At 43.3% G+C, this 17064-nt stretch overlaps 1 protein-coding gene across 1 annotated transcript in view; it reads right to left on the bottom strand.

Moving 5' to 3' along the window:
* RYR2 (ryanodine receptor 2) overlaps positions 1-17064 on the bottom strand; it is a 2714825-nt gene that overhangs the window by 971497 nt on the left and 1726264 nt on the right. Inside the window, exons 46-47 of the mRNA XM_069234403.1 lie at positions 10726-10831; positions 6018-6138 (exon numbers count right to left, since the gene is read on the bottom strand). Coding sequence (XP_069090504.1) covers positions 6018-6138; positions 10726-10831 — 227 coding nt within the window. The remainder of the gene's footprint in view (positions 1-6017; positions 6139-10725; positions 10832-17064) is intronic.

The following is a 17064-nucleotide window of genomic DNA, read 5'->3' as shown; positions in this document are numbered from 1 at the left end:
ATTGCTTTTGGCACTAGGCATCTACATACTGCCCTCCTAGCCAAGGGGCAGTGCAGCACTGTGTATTCTTACTCTGCTGTAATTACAGTGTCCCGGTACGCTAGATGGTGACATGAGCAGTACCCATGCAATATTTTAAAGGCAGGGAAAATGTCTATGCCCTTTAAATTTACACCAGCACATCAGATCACAGCAGAACAGCAATCAAGATGGTGACATATGTAGAACGTTTACTATTTTGTAAGATTGCAGATTCCGACTCATGCTTTTAAATGATCCCTAGGGCAATGAATTTCAGTGAGGCAAGCCCTCGTTGAATGGAGGCTAAAACTCTAGCCAAATGATCTCTGGAAATGCAAGGCTTGACTCCCCAAGTCAGATCGCGCACACACACCACATTACCCATACTTGCATCAAACCTCCATATAAGCCCTTTAAGTTCACAGACATCCATGTGGTTTTATGTGTAAATGAGGAGGAATGCACATGTCTTCCTTTCATTTCCTGTCAGACATTTTTTCTCTCACTTTCAGTAAAGGTAACAGTTTAGGGCGAGAAAATACAAAACTATTTAGCGGGGATAAGCAATGTTGTGAAGAATTAGATTTAATCTTATTTCATTGATTAGGCTAGAACACCAGCACAAGTTTACAATGGCTAATAGCCAAGCGTTGAAATTAGAAACATACTAAAGGGTCATCCCAAGCTGAGGGAGCAGGTCAAAGGCCCAGCTCTCCACTGCTGCTGCATCACTCTTGTCGTCTCCTTGCTTTTCCACTGTTTTTGAGTGCCTTCTCCATGCTTTTCTCTCGTTCTCACTGCTTTCTCCTTGATTCCCTCCTGTTTTTATGTACCCTTTCCTTGTTTTTCCTTCGTTTTCACTCTTTCTCCTTGCTCTTTCCTCGTTTTTTGTGTTCCTCTCCTTGCTTTTTCCCTTGTTCTCACTACTCTCTCCTTGCTTTTTCCCATGTTTTTTGAGTGTCTTCTCCTTATTTTCCCTCATTTTCACTGCTTCCTCGTCCATTTTTTTTTTGCATGATTCTCCTTCCTTTTCCCCCATTTTCACTGCTTTCTCCTTGCTTTTTCCCCCAGCTTGTGTGCCTTCTCCTTTCTTTTCTCTTGCTCTCACTGCTTTCTCCTTGCTTTTTCCCAATTTTTTGTGTGCCTTCTTGCTTTTCCTTTGTTCTCACTGCTTTCTCCTTGCTTTTCCCAAGTTTTATGTGCCTTCCCCTTGCTTCTCCCTCATTTTCTCACTGCCTTTACCTTGCTTTTTCCCCATTTTTGTGTGCCCAAACCTTGTTTTTCCCTTGTTTTCATTGGTCTCCTTACTTTTTCCTTTTTTGTGCGCCTCTCCTTTTCTTTTCCTCTTTCACACTGCTATCCCCTTGCTTTTTCCTCCTTTTTTGTGTCTTCACCTTGCTTTTCCTTCGATTTCACTGCTTTCTCCTGCTTTTTGTGTGATTCTTCTTGCTTTTCCCTCATTTTCACTGTTTTTTTCCTTGCTTTTCCCCTATCTCCTGCGTGCTTTCCCTTTCCTTTTCCCCTTTCTTTGTGTGCCTTCTCCTTGCTTTTCCCTCATTTTCACTGCTTTCTCATTGCTTTTTCCCCTGTTTTAGTGTTCCTTTGCCTTGCTTTTCCCTCGTTTCCGCTGCTTTCCACAGGACCTGCAAGTGCCTGGACACCCTTTCGGTTTATCAGCCACGCTTTACATATCCTGATTGATTGATGGACTGATTGATTTATTGATTGATTGACTGATTTATTGATGGATACTATTATCTTGTGGGGATCAGAACACAAATGGCCCTAATCATAGGTAGAAGGGGTCCTTGAAGTGATATCACTCTAAGGACCATTGGATATTCAGGAAAAGATGCACAGAAAAACAGCATTTTGATGGTTTTAAACTGATAAAGTTGAAAAGTCTTACATCGGGCTGCACCCATCTAATTAGATATATATTATGTTAAGACACGTCCAAAAAAGCTTGGTGTGGTCTTTTCCGCATTTACATAAACAGCTTAATATAACTGCTGCAAAAGCTGTTCAATAGTCCAATTGGATCAAGACATAAAAATGATAAAAACGAAGAGCTGGACAGTGACTGCTACAGTAAAACCTTTTCAGAGAAAGCCTAATGCATGAGCTAAGATGCTATCAGAATCTTTACATTCTAGAGCATTACCACTGTACCCATTGTTTCAAGTATTTCTGACTTCTTTAGAAGAAGACAGCATTTCGAGTTATAAAAAATAAGATGAGTTAATTAACATTTTTGTGTCAGTTGGCAAAATGGGTCTATGGTTTCCCAGGTTGCAGAAGGGAAATGGCTCTTTTGTAAAAGAGAAGAGCATGCTAAATGAAGGCCATAACATGGATATTTGTTTGCTGAATCTGAAAAAGTAGTATTTAGAGCATATATATGATCCAGCTCTGGATACTAATTCTAAACTCTTGAGCGCGATTAATCTTTTCCTCTGTTCCAGTAGTTTATCAATCACAGTGTAACCTGTCGGCCACACATTAAATCTAGGAGACCAAACTGAAGTAAAAATTTGATTGCAGACTCAAAGCCAAACTTATATAAATGAGTCTCAAAACCATAGCATAAATTTAAAGCATCACCAAAGGAGAATCAAAACAACAAACTACTCTAACCTTAATCAATATATAGAAAACTAATATTTTAATAACAGCAATACAAAACAGAAGGAAAAACCTATGATGCTTTGGATTTAAGGATAAATATTCCTGTCTAACCATTTCTTTCTGAATAGCTAATCAACCTAACATCTAACCACAGTTCAGAGAAAAACGTTAGCACAACAGAACTTCAGTAGAAGGTTCAGTCAAGAGAGGCATGTGCAGCATAAAGCCGCTAAGTCTTTGGAAATAGAGGTCTGTATCTCAGAGTGGTCAGCTCTGTTCAAAGGGAAAAGGGACTAAGCCCTTCAGCTAACTATACCCTGCTTAAATCTCAATCCTTCCAATGAGTGAAATCAGAGATGAATTCTTTCAATAAACAACAGCTCTACCAACTGCCTAATTGGCAACTAATCCTTGAAGCATCCTTTGGTTCACTCCTGTGCTCAGGAATTCAGAAGAGTGTTCGATTGCTGTCTCCAAGTTACTCCTCTTCAACTTTGGTAACACATCAACCCAGGCCCACTCATCTTTTTTGCACAACAGAATCCTTATAATCTCAAATTCATGCTAATGCATGTGAAGCTGAGAGAAACATGAAATAAAACAAACTTCCAAATTGAAGATTAAACGCAGGAGAATTCGGGTCTTCACTCTGGCCAAGCTAACGCTTATATATATTGTACTTTTAGTTAAATGATTTAAACAAATTTCTCTCAGTGACTATAAAATGATTTTGAAAATAACATTTTGTAAAATACTTAAACATGAACATATTTGCAACCGATGAATAAATGTGGGTTACAAATAAGATAATTATCATCTGTGCACTCTACTTGTATACATTCCGGTGCACCACTTTATGGGAAATCCATTTCCAAAATATTTACATAAGAAAATGACCACTCCCCTATTTCACATGCTATGAGACATAATGGTACAGCCAAGTTATGCTCTCTCATAAATTAAAAGTATTTACAATACAGCATTTAGCATTATGTGGAGAACTATTATGCACGGCAAAAAAGATTTTCTAAATGTGGGTGAATTGCAAAAAGTAAGCCATTGGGTAAAACTGGCGATGATGGACAAGGGGAATTGAATGGCCGCTCACTGCATTTAACTGGTTATTACAGTACGCTACATGATCACAATAAAATGATGGAACATAATGAAGCAGTGTGCTTATATTTAACATGCTTTGTGCTATGAGGGCAAAAAGATAAGTGGCAGAAACAGGGAAATAGAACAAATATTTAACTAGTGAGTGGAGACAACCATACAAGAGTAACAAAGAGTAGCCATCTTTCTTGAAGTTGTAAGGGAAGCATTGTTGGAAGCAGGGTGATTTTCAATTCTTCCTAGCTGTTAAAAAATCTTCCACCACTTTTAATGAGCCTGATTGGCGTCATCACGTCATTTACTGGGTTGTGTCTTGTTTTTACTATGCCTGCTACCTGCATTACAATTCTGTCAACATATAACTGTAGCTAGAGACTACAAAAGACTTGTGCTGTTTTTAAGGTTTGTCTAATTTCCCTTTAAAATTCCAGAGAACATACCATGTACCAAGGGAGTGACCAGAAAATTAAAATAGCTCCCACTTTGATCTGAACCAGTAATGTCACCAAGCAAGTGAGCCCAACACTTGCTAGAACAGCTTCTTTGCCTCTTCCATTAATACTTATTTCCACTCATTCTTTCACCATTCCATCCACCAGCTGATATCCATTATCTCACCTTTACATTCTGTCATCCATTCATACTTTCAGACATCATTCAATTGCTCCCAATTTCATCTATTCATCCAACTATCCAATCTGCCATCCGTCATCCATTCACACACACAATCTACCATCCATCCACTCTGCCATCCTTCCATCCATCTCTGCCATCCACTGGTCCATCCATCCTTCATCCATCCACTCTGCCATACATTCATCCACTTTACCATCCATCCAGCCACCCTGCCAATCATTCCAGCATCTATTCACTTATCCATCCAACCCTTTACTGTGCCATACTTTCACCTGCTACTCCACCTATCCATTCACTCATCCATCTCTTTACTCTGTCATTCTTTCACTTGTCCATCCACCTATCCATTCCCTCACTCCTCAATCCACCCATCCCTTTACTTACTCATCCTTCCACCTGCCCAACCACATATCATTCACTCATCCTTTCACCCCCTATGTCACATTCTCATTCATCCACCCATTCATTCATACATCTTTCTTTTCACCCTTCCTTCCAACATTCCTTCCTTTCTCTGTTCTATTTATCCACTGTTGTTTTTCCTTGCTCCTGCTTGCACTTCTTTTGACGGAATAATCCAGCGTTAAAGGGAAGCTTTTGTCTGCCGAGTTGCAGACAGAAGAGGCCTAAAAAAGAGCACCACCTCCGCTGTAGCTGCTAAAGCGAGGGGGTCACTACGCCCCTGCCATGTACACCAGTGTTTACAATAAGGTATATTTTAAGTAGCACAGGGTAAAAGCGCCCACAGCTGCTATTGCAGAAATCTATGTTGGTTTAGAACTCCTTCAGGCAGTGCAGAAGTACTAAGAATGTGTTAATTTCAGGGGAGGCTCCTCCTTTAGGGCGGAGAAGCATCGCCCCCCAACAGGAACAGCTGCAAAACGTTGTTTATTATCCTTTTCTTTTGAAGGAGCGGGCCACATGGGTGTCAAGCAGCAAGAGGGAAGTTCTCAGCACTCCCCCTCACATCGCATGTAAGTTTGGCTGCGGTCTCGGGCCAGCCAAACAGACCTGCGCAGAAGGCTGTCTCCAGCCCAGCAACTGATTTGAGCAGCGTCAGGATTGGCCGCAGGCCAGGCTGGGAGCCTGTGCCTCCTGCAGCAGCAAGATGGGTGAGGACCAGAGCGGGCGCTGCGCGGAACGAGATCAGTGTTTTATTTTTGTAACTTATTTTAATGTTTATTTTTTGCACCCCCGCGCCTCCCTGCCCCCTCCAAGCACTGTGAGCCGCTCCTGGTTAATTTCCCATGGTATAACTACTATGACAAGGTTAGTTGAGATACAATATCATATTGATTAAGGGTGAGACACAGTAGCATAAGCAGTGGGCATGTGTATTCCAAAGTATTAAAATGAGCTTCTTTCTGCAAAAAGGGAAGACGGACCATGCCTCACGTTCCAATGGCAGACTATGTAGGGCCCTTCTCAGCTGAAAAGTATCACTGTTTCATTGAAATGATCGAGCTTTAGCTCCTTGGGGCCTGGGTTGCAGACAAGTCTTTGCTTTAAGAAATACTTACATTAGGAAGGAGGTGTAAGCTACAGTCTATGTGCTATAGAACCTTTAAATAGCGCTGTAGCGCCATGTCCAAACCGCACCTCCTGTCAGATCTTACCTTTAGCTATTGTAGGCATTTGGAAAGGAATGCTGATGACGCCCACCAAATCTTCTAATGGTATCAAAGAGCGCAGAATGGATCTTATCCGAATAGCTTCACCTTTGCCAGCATGAATTAGCTAGTGAAGAAATATTAAAAATAACTGTGAAAAACAGTTCTAGGTTATGCAGTGAAATGTCAAACATTTTAAGGATGCATAAAATAGGTGAAACAAAAATATCCCTGAATAAGTAAGATTTAAAATCTTTTCAAATTGCGAAATAGTACATTTCTTAAGTATTCACCATGTCTCGCTTCTTCAGTGATACTTTGCAAACAGGACCTATGGAGAATCAATCCATGTGATCTTATTATAAGATTCAATGCACAAAAGATAGATTGTGCCTGATTCCCTCGAGTTAAAAAGAGCTTGAAATGTGCTCTCGTCAGGATTCTAGTGTGTTTGGAGTGGATTTCTGACTTACTTTGATTTCTTGGACTCTGCAACTATCACAGATTCACTGATGGAATCACAAATCTGATCATTTCTGCACCCGGATATCAACAGGTGCACATGTTCATATACAAAAATGCTATGCAAATGAGAAGAGATGCCTGGAAACATTTTACTTTTTTATTAAAATCAAAATTTATTTCCTCTGCATCGTTTTTAAATTTGGGAGAAATTCTGCTTCATTTTATCCTGAAAACACATTGACCCATGACAAGAGTAAATTTGACAAGTATTTAACTGTTGTACATGACCTGCAAATTAATGGCATCTACCAAAAAACCTGTGAGTTAGACGCTGTCTCACACCTTTTAAATTTGTACTAACTCAGAGCTGTTCATAAACCTGATGCTAATAGTAGACTGAAGCCAATGAAATTCCATGTTTGAGGGAATGCTATTTACTGGGGAAAATCCCACCATTCTATCAGGAAAGGGATTTTTCACTATAGAATTATATTTTTGCGGGGGTGTGGCTTGAGTCTGTGAGGCTCCCTTCCGCTGGTGTCTTAACAGAGGATTTCTAAGGTTCTGCCAAGCCTCATAATCAGGTGAAGATATGCAAGAGCAGCAGATGTGTAGGGGCCTAGCATGAAACATTTTTTAGAGGATGTTCATGCCGCTTCATAAATTGAAAATGATTGCCTTGACATGCATCCTTCTGGTGCCGCTGCCATCTTGACTACTTTCCGCCTACGAAATGCTTTGTCGCACAAAATTCCGGCCTCTCTGTTTATTCCAGCCTGTTCTACCATTGGCTAGATGTAGTACAGTTTCAATGCAGCCTCCGAATGTTGGTGCTTTCTTTGTGCTATCAATTTTTCTTACTCTTGACCTTTATTGTAAAAGCATGTTATCTACACCCCACTTGTAATTGCTGCAGATGTTCGATGTTGGATGATTTTTCTTTATCTTTGCCTCAGACTCTTAATAAACAAGATATGCACATTCACTGGGTTCTTCATTCACGAAATTGTTATCTTTCCAGTACATTTCTCATAGTAGGTGGAATAAATTTCTTGCATGTGCAATTACATTTTTGAGACTATCCTTTCTCATCTTTTTGACTATTTCTCTCTCAATTTTGGATGGGAAGACCCACATGTCACAAATCAATCAGTTACACTCCACCCCACAGGAACACATTTTCTTGTTCCCTTTATTGTGGTGTTAATTCTTCTGATATGCCGGAGACTGCAACTAAGATGGACTCAGTAACATCCATCCCTAAACCCTTAACCTCTCCTACTTCAGTAGCCCACTCTCATTAATACGATTCAGTTGGAGGCAACGAACGTGAGAAAAAATACCCAAATCCACCTCCTAAATCACCATCTATGCTTACCTTGGAGGACCTTATGGACGAAAATAAGAACTTAAAACCTTTCGTAGTAGAAACCAATTTCACTCTGCAATGAAGTGAAATTTTGTTTTTAAAAGCATTGAAACCAGTCTCAGAAGTTTTTTGTGGAATGATAACACTACTCATCTTCCCATACAAACTCAAAATGTCTAAAGATAACCAATAATAATTTGTTTCCATTCCAATTTCATCCTCAAACAAATGTGAACCTCCCTCTCTCAAGACTTTGTTGTTTCTCCCACAGTCTAGAAGCAAATAGCACATAATTCTATATCTCCTTTTTTCCGTCAAAGATTTAGTATATTTTTCGTATCAACCCCACTTACTTTCCTCACCTATGATAATGGAAAACATCTCAAAATTATAAATATTTATCTTCCTCAGATTACCCCAAAAGACAAAACAAAAGTTGAATTACAATAGAAAAAAAACTTCAATCAATCCTTTCTGATATACCTAAGTAACAAAGTTTGGCCAAAAAGTAATTCATTTCTCATTCAGCTAACAACACTCAATAATTTTTTCTTTTATAATAGATTTTTTTAAATACTTATTCTCTCTTTAAAAACAATTCTCTATGGATGATAAGCGATGGCCACGTATTGCAGATAACAGTGATGTTTTGCACATATTTTTCGAATGTCTTAAAGTTTACACTTTTCACAGGTTTGGGATAAAATTATTGATATATGCTCTGTTCAATTACCATTTGATAAAGTTTCAATTTTTCTGGGAGAATTCTCTCACATCTGGAATGGTGACACCATGACTGAAAAGTTTGTGGGCCTTCTTATTGCTATTGCCTTCAAAATAATAACTTCAAATTGGAAAGACACTATGCAGATTACTTTCAAAAGACGGCAGAACTTATTGTGTTCTAGTTGTAGACCCAAATGAGCTCATTCATCTTCTGTACAATATACGATTAAGAGGGACAAGTTGTGGAGGACTCAATCCTCATTTTTGCCTACTCATGTTCATCTCCTGAAAACAGAATATTTTATCCCCTTTAAGGTTCTATCGCAAGCTTAATCGTTGTTTATGTTTGTTTGAATACTGGTGGGTTATATACATTTCCATAAATGGTTCTTTTGTAAGGCTCTCACCCTTCCCTTCATGTCTCCCTGTCTTCTCTTTTCTTCTTACACATAAAATCCACAAAAATGCTTTGTTACTTTATATTGATAATCTCACTATAAAACTCAATTATGCTTTTGTTAACTCTGTTATTTCTCATCGGAACCTATGTTGCAACTGGCTACCTTGTTATGATATTATAATAATGCTTAAATAAAGCATTTTTAAACTAAAAGAGCAGAGTTTTGCACACAACTATGATGTATTTAAATATTCAAAACATTTGTGAATCAGGCCCATTCATAGTACGATAGGGAATGCCATTCTGTTTTTGTTTTTTTAATAAAACGTTGAAAATCAGCCAATTAAGTAGGAAGCTTAGGCACTCATATTATTACTGAGAGACAGTTTATGGAGTTTCCAAGCTGCTCATCAACATTCATGCTTGCTTGAGTAACGGGTTTGAAACATAGATTCATAAGTCTATCAGCAGACTGCAGAGTGGACTCAAGTCTTCTCTTGGTATGAGAAATTTTATAAATACTAGTTACTTTGACCGCATGCAAGCTTAAAACAAAAATGCCATATAGCAGTTGCATAACTAACATAGTCCTGTTCAGTAAAAGTGTGAAAGAAACAAGTACATGGGATTGCAAACTGGAATAAGAAGGAAAAACGTGAGAAGAAGACTGATGACTTCGGCGTCTGTTTGGCCTCAGACGTTTCACATAGTTTAATAGGAATGTAGGACGCTGTATGCGATAAAAGGGTTATGCTCATTTCTAGATCTATAGAACATACCCATAGTTAAAGCACTGCAATGAAAGAGATACTCATAGTGGAGTGTCTTTTGTCTTTAATATTGGAGATGACTCTTCGATACATAGTGCCACAGCTGGGCAGTGCTAGCAGCAAGGGTGCCGATGAAGGGGGTCTATGAAGTAGGCAGACAAGGGAGCACAAGAACCTATGCACCGCCCTACTGGGCCTGCCATACGGTGTAGGATACCTAAGGAAATTGAGATTTTTCAAGTGCGCTGTGAAGAAGGCCTGCTGAACTTTGAGAAAGTTAAACGGATATCCAAATTCTGAAATTACCTAAAAATATGGGTGAGTCTTCTTTATCAAGAATCCTGTTCCTAGTTTCGATCTTGAAAATGTACTGCTACATTTGTGAGCGATAGCTCCCCACTGCTTGTGGAATATTATGAAACACCACATTTCAATCATAAGGTAGGAAGAAGCACATTTATAACTGAGAATATAAATTAGACACAAATCAAGACACCAGAAACATGAGACACAATCAAATAAACATATATACAAGATCTAGAAGCGATGACATATTCCCAATAGTTGGTCCTGATCACAAAGTGTATTTTTATTTATGAGACTGCGGCACGGTGGAGACACAGAAGGGAACTTCAATACTGGTCTTAACTATTTTTTTACATGGTATTAATTAGGAGGACTGGAACATACAGATTAAACCATAATTTAAAATTGTCCAAAATCTACCAAAGAGCACGACCTGGATATTTGTAGTGGTGGGAGGGACTGTACTTGTTAGCACCACTATTTTTTCAGCATAACCAACACTTAGCACCAGCTGTACCAGATCACACGGTGCCCTAGAAGCCCAGGGAGGGGGCACAGCTATACAGCCCATGCTTCTTCATGCAAAATATTGTTTAAGCTCAGTTTCAAAGACACCTGGCTCCAATCCGAAACACAGTGATGGTTAATATTTATTGTTATACCAAAAAGATAACTTACGTGCATTTCGGGGGCACAGCGTCCCAGCAGGTCAATTAAAGCTGCATAGAAGGTCATTATGGCATTTCCCATATGAATCGTGTCATCCTCTTCGTCATCTGCATCACTTTAATTGATAAAAAATATGATACAACAAACATAGAGAAAATTATGGTTTTCATTATGCCTCATAAGGTGTAGTCATTGCATAAAAGCTGCATATTTATTTGACTTCAAATGGAAATTGAGCAATTTATGTAAAAAGAGTCCTGGTGGTATTTTTATTTAATCTTTACTAAAGACGTTGAGCTGTGTAAGTGTCTCAATACCACTGGCCTGGTCAGTGAACTGCTCTGCCTCCGATATCTCCACCGGTAAGTAGACCCCTCGTTCCTCTGAACTCCCGACCTCTGTCAGGAGTTCGAGGCCCTCCTCCACCGCAGGCTTCTGCCTGCGCCTCATCCCTGGTGTCTAGTGGGAGAGCTCTGCTTTCCTACTAGGCTGCCCTCTGCCTCGCTCCTCCTTTTTCCTGCTTTGCTCTCTGTGTGCTTTCTCTTCCGTGTCTGTCCCTTTTGTGCTCTTTTTGCCTTTCGCTTCTGCGTTACACTCTTTCCTCATTTTTCTCTCCCCTCACTCTGCTCCCTCGCTCTCACTCTTACTCTCCCTTCTCTCTCTCTCCCCCGCCAATGCTGCCCCTGCAGTCCTGCCCCCCTCCTCTCTCGCTGCATCCACGCCGCTTCAGCCCCCACGGCCCGCCCCCTTTTTTCACACCATTTTCCACCCCCCGATCCCGCCTCCCAGCTATCCTCTCCTCCCCCCACTTAATGATGGCCACTGCGCAGTAGAACATGCAATACCACTGACCGGGTCAGTGAACTCCTCTGCCTCCTGTAGCTCCACCGGTAAGTAGAGCCCTCGTTCCTCTGAACTCCTGACCTCTGTCAGGAGTTAGAGACCCTCCTCCACCATCAAGCTTCTGCCTGCGCCTCATCCCTGGTGTCTAGTGGGAGAGTTCTGCTTTCCTACTAGACTGCCCTCTGCCTCTCTCCTCCTTTTTTCTGCTTTGCTCTCTGTGTGCTTTCTCTTCCGTGTGTGTACCATTTGTGCTCCTTTTGCCTTCCGCTTCTATGTTACACTCTTTCCTCGTTTTTCTCCCCCCTCACTCCACTCTCTCTCTCTCTCTCTCTCACTCTCTCCCCTCTCCCTCTCCCCCGCCGCTGTTGCCCCTGCGGCCTCGCCCCCTCCTCTCTCTCGCGCTGCATTCCTACTGCTGCTGCCCCCGCGGACCCTCCCACTTTTTTCGCACCATTTTTTGCCCCTGCTCCCACCTACCAGCTTTTCTCTCCTCCCCCCCACCTACTTAATGGCGGCCGCTGGCACACCGAAGGCACACCTAAGGCAAGCCTGTCTGTGTCTGTCCGCACCTGGGCCATGCCCAGAGCCAGAACCCCTGGTTCTCGACCCCCACCGCCGCAACACTCAACTTCGTTACAACGCCACCACCCTCCAGACGCTCAACACCCGCCGCTCACCCACCTGCCATCGAGTCACCCTGCAGCTCACCCGCGGCCCCTTCTCTTGCCGGAACTGCACCTTCACCAGCCTCCACACTGGTGACCCACCCGCCAAGGCAGGACGCAACCATCTCAGGTGCATACTACTCAACACCCGCTCTGTCCACAAACATGCCATCGAACTCTGGAACCCACTCGACTCAGCTTCCCCAGAAGTCACCTTCCTGACAGAGACCTAGATGAACCCCTCCTCGGGCGCCTGACATAGTCATAGCCATCCCGGACGGCTACATCATCCGTAGGGACCACACCAACAGACCAGGAGGAGGCATCGCCATCGTCCACACGAATACCCTCAGTATCACGATCAGCACAAAAGTGAAGACACCCTCAGCGCCGCCGAACACCTGCACTTCCAGATTCACACCAATCCAAACACCACCCTCAGAGGAAACCTTGTCTACAGACACCATGGACTCCGACAGCAGTTCAGCGACTCCATCTACGACGTCATCAGCATACATGCCCTCGCATCCACAGACTACATATTCCTCAGGGACCTGAACTTCCACCTCAAGAACACCAACAAAAACAACTTCACCACCCTGCTCGACAACCTCGCCAACATCGGCCTCAATCAGCTTGTCTCGAAACCCACCCACTCTGCAGGTCACACGCTCAACCCCATTTTCTCCGCCAGCAAACACGTCTCCTTCAGCCACACCACCGAACTCCATTGGACCAACCACCGCTGCATCCACTTCTCCTTCGAGAAACCCACAACACACCATCACCCGCAGTGGATTCCCCACCGCAGATGGAACAAGGTCACAAAAGACCAGCTGATCACCACCCACTCCCGGAACCCACTTATCGACACCAACGACACAGCAGCCCACATCTGGCAATGGATCGACGACTGTGCCAACAATCTTGCCCTGATCAAGAAACCTTTTAACAGACGCAACGACAGAAAGGCCTTCTGGTTCATCGCCAGCCTCCAAGAATCCAAGCAAACATGGCAAAGACTCAAGAAAAAGTGGCGCCAAGAACCGACACCGGACAACCACACAGCCTTCAAGAACGCCATCAGGAGACACTACCAACTCATCCGAACTGCCAAAAGAAACGCCTTCAAAGAACGCATTGACAACAACGCACACAGCTACAAGGAGCTCTGCAACATTGTGAAGAAACTCTCCAACTCCGGCTCCAACATCAATGACATCCCGCCATCACAAGACCTCTGCGACTCCCTAGCCACCTTCTTCTACCACAAGATAGCAGACATCCATGACAGCTTCAATACCCAGACCCCCCGTCAACCACCGACACCACAGACTCACCGCCCCCCAGCCACACCAGCCTCCTGCTATCCTGGACCCATGTCAACGACAACAACACCATCAAAATCATGAACACTATCCACTCCAGCTCACCATCCGACCCCTGCCCTCACCACATCTTCAAAAAAGCGAACCCTGTCATCGCACCCCAACTCCAGGAAGATCATCAACAGTTCCTTTGAGACCGCCACCTTCCCGGAGAGCTGGAAACATGCCGAGATCAATACCCTCCTAATGAAACCCAAGGCGGACCCAAAGGACCTCAAGAACTTACGGCCCATCTCCCTGCTCCCCTTCCCGGCAAAAGTAATCGAGAAAATTGTCAACAAACAACTGACCCACTTCCTCGAGGAGAACAACACTCGGGACCCGTCCCAATCCGGATTCCGCAGGAACCAGAGCACGGAAACCACCCTCATCACTGCCACGATGGTATAAGGACCATACTTGACAACGGCGAAACCGCAGCCCTCATCCTCCTGGACCTCTCAGCCGTGTTCAACAACATCTGCCACCACACCCTACCACACGCCTCAGTGATGTAGGGATCCACGACAGAGCCCTGGACTGGATCACTTCCTTCCTCACTGGCAGAACCCAGAGACTCCGCCTCCCTCCATTTCACTCTGAAGCCACCAATATCATCTGCGGCGTACCCCAGGGATCTTCCCTCAGCCTGACCCTCTTTAACGTCTACATTGCTCCGCTCGCAAACATCGTCCAATCTCACAACCTCAACATCGTCTCATATGTCGATGGCACCCAGCTGATCTTCTCCCTCACCAAGGAGCCCGTCACCGCCAAAACCATCCTCTACGAAGGAATGAAGGCAATCGCTGAATGGATGAAGAACAGCTGCCTGAAACTGAATTCTGACAAAACTGAGGTCCTGATCCTCAGCTACTCCCCCTCAATCTGGGATGACTCCTGGTGGCCTGCCACATTGGGAACCACACCGACACCCACCGACCACGCACGCAACCTAGGATTGATCCTGGACTCATCGCTATCAATGACTCAGCAAGTCAACACCATCTCCTCATCCTGCTTCAACACCCTCCACATGCTTCGAAAGATCTACAAATGGATCCCCACTTGAGCCAGAATGACGGTCACCCAAGCCCTCGTAAGCAGCAGACTGGACTATGGCAACGCCCTCTATGCAGGAACCATGGGCAAGCACCTGGAAAGACTGCAACACATACAGAACGCCTCCGCACGGCTCTTCCTGGACATCCCCGCCACAGCCACATCAAGCCCACCTGAGAGACCTGCATTGGCTCCCCGTCAACAAGAGAATCACGTTCAAACTCCTCACCCATGCTCACAAGGCACTGCACAACACCGGACCAGAATACCTCAACAGACGGCTCTCCTTCTACTCCCCGACCCGACAGCTTCGCTCCGCTGACCTTGCCCTCTTGACAGTCCTACGCATCCACAGAACGACCGCCAGTGGCAGATCGTTCTCCCACCTCACCACCAAAACGTGGAACACTCTTCCCACCCACCTGCAACAGACACAGGACCTACTTACCTTAAGGAGACACCTCAAGACTTGGCTGTTCGAACAGTAGCAGCCCCCCCTCCAGCGCCTTGAGACCCTCATGGGTGAGTAAAGTGCTTTAAAAATACTTTGATTGATTGATTGATTGAAACTGTATTCAAAGGCAAAGTATTTTTGCACGGTTCACTTGTAAGTGCCATTGGAAAATGTGCTTTGCTGGCAGACGCTAAACTTATCACACATTACTTGGAAATATACATAGGCATATCTTAATCATAGAATCACAAACAAACCAGCGTTAGCATAATCCTTCCTGACTACGAGTAAAACTTCAAATGAAAGGCATTGTGAATAGGATCGAAAATATAACAGTCACTGAAAATCTCCAGTTATGGTTAACTGGGCAACCGTGTCCCCCTGTTTGTACTGCTCATGACATCACAGATCATATAAAAATTACAAAGGAAACGAGATCACATATAAAATCAGTGTGCCGTACAGGACCCAAGGCAAAGAAGACATGGACTGTAACATTTCTTACATATAGCACTCAATGGCATGGAGATTGGATATGCCTTGAACCTGCAATAAACGGGCTCTCAAAGCATACTGGACATGGCATACAGCTAGTGCACATTAAGTATAGGGGCAATTAATGATATAGGACAAAACATCTGAGCGTGCTCCATGTTGTGTGCACTTGACATGGGCTATAGCATTCTCTGTGCATTCTAAATATGTGGCCATAAGGCGTGCCTATTTGTAAGGTTACAGGGCAGTGGGTTCGGCAGTGACCCACACCTGCTTCATACATGAAGGATGGGTGTAATGTGCTTGGGTTGTAAAAAATCCATGTTTGCTAAGCGCAAAGAGCATAGCTTTCAGAAATGCCTATGTTTTCTAGAACGGCATGCATGGCACAGGGCTTGTCATGTACTATGCTTGCTACATAAAGGTGCATTAAAGACGTTTCAAGAGGTGCATAGCAGCAGGCACCATTGCCAATAATATTTCTACTAATATCAGTGATACCCATTAAATGACTTATTTGCAACCTCATCTGTTATATATGGTGTGAAATTAGGAGCGTATTAGGCGAAAATGTGTAGATGCGTAGTTAGTCATCATTAGACAATTACAGTTGTTGTTGAGTTTAAATCCAAAAGAAACACGTCCCTTAAACTGAAATTTCTGGATAGAATCATTAAGTATTATTCATATTGTAGGTTATTTGAGGCATCAACCTGTTTTGCGTCAGGAACATCGCAATGAAAACCAATCACTGGGTGGCACACAACAGAACTCTAGTAATGGGAAAGGATGAGTGACTGCAATGTTGTGATAGAGGATTCCTAAATATGACACTGACAAACTGCAAAGCCTGCAGATTGACACGGTGGTTCTCTGTTTGCAAGCTTGTGAAAGATGGTGGAAGCACAGGTTTAATGTAAACTACTCTGCACCATTGACAAGGCCTAATAGAACAAACTAGGAGGCTTCCTTCAAAGTACAGCTACACGTTAAAATCAAGGCCGAAACCTAAGGTTAGCATACTGGCACCTAATCCTGCAATTGACCTTCAGATATCAAAAACAGGTATGACGGTCCCTAGTTGTCCAAGACACCAAATTATAGACCTCCTTGAAGCGGAATCCATCAGACTGACCCCTCTCAGATCTCTGGTGCTAATAGGAGAAACCAAGCAGTAGTACTGAATAAGGGGTTTTACCTCTCATCTGATTGTTTTCACCTCCACTTTCTTCACGAACATAGACTTCTTCTTGTAGAAAGTTTGAGTTACTTTGGCATTTTTGGGCCTGCTCTCCTTCTGGTTCTTGGCCAGTCCACATTACTGCTTATCACCATTTCTAAATGTGAAAAAGAACTCCTAGTGCTGCATTTACCAAGACTGTCACTTGCAGGCACCACAGCACACCCTATGTACACATCTTGCAGGGATGCTCGAGTGGCACACATCCCAAGCTGTGCAATG

This window comes from Pleurodeles waltl, chromosome 5 (assembly GCF_031143425.1).
Source record: "Pleurodeles waltl isolate 20211129_DDA chromosome 5, aPleWal1.hap1.20221129, whole genome shotgun sequence".
In the NCBI taxonomy this organism is placed as follows: Eukaryota; Metazoa; Chordata; class Amphibia; order Caudata; family Salamandridae; genus Pleurodeles; species Pleurodeles waltl.
Note: the sequence above shows the minus strand (reverse complement) of the source record. Positions and strands in the feature narration are given on the sequence as shown.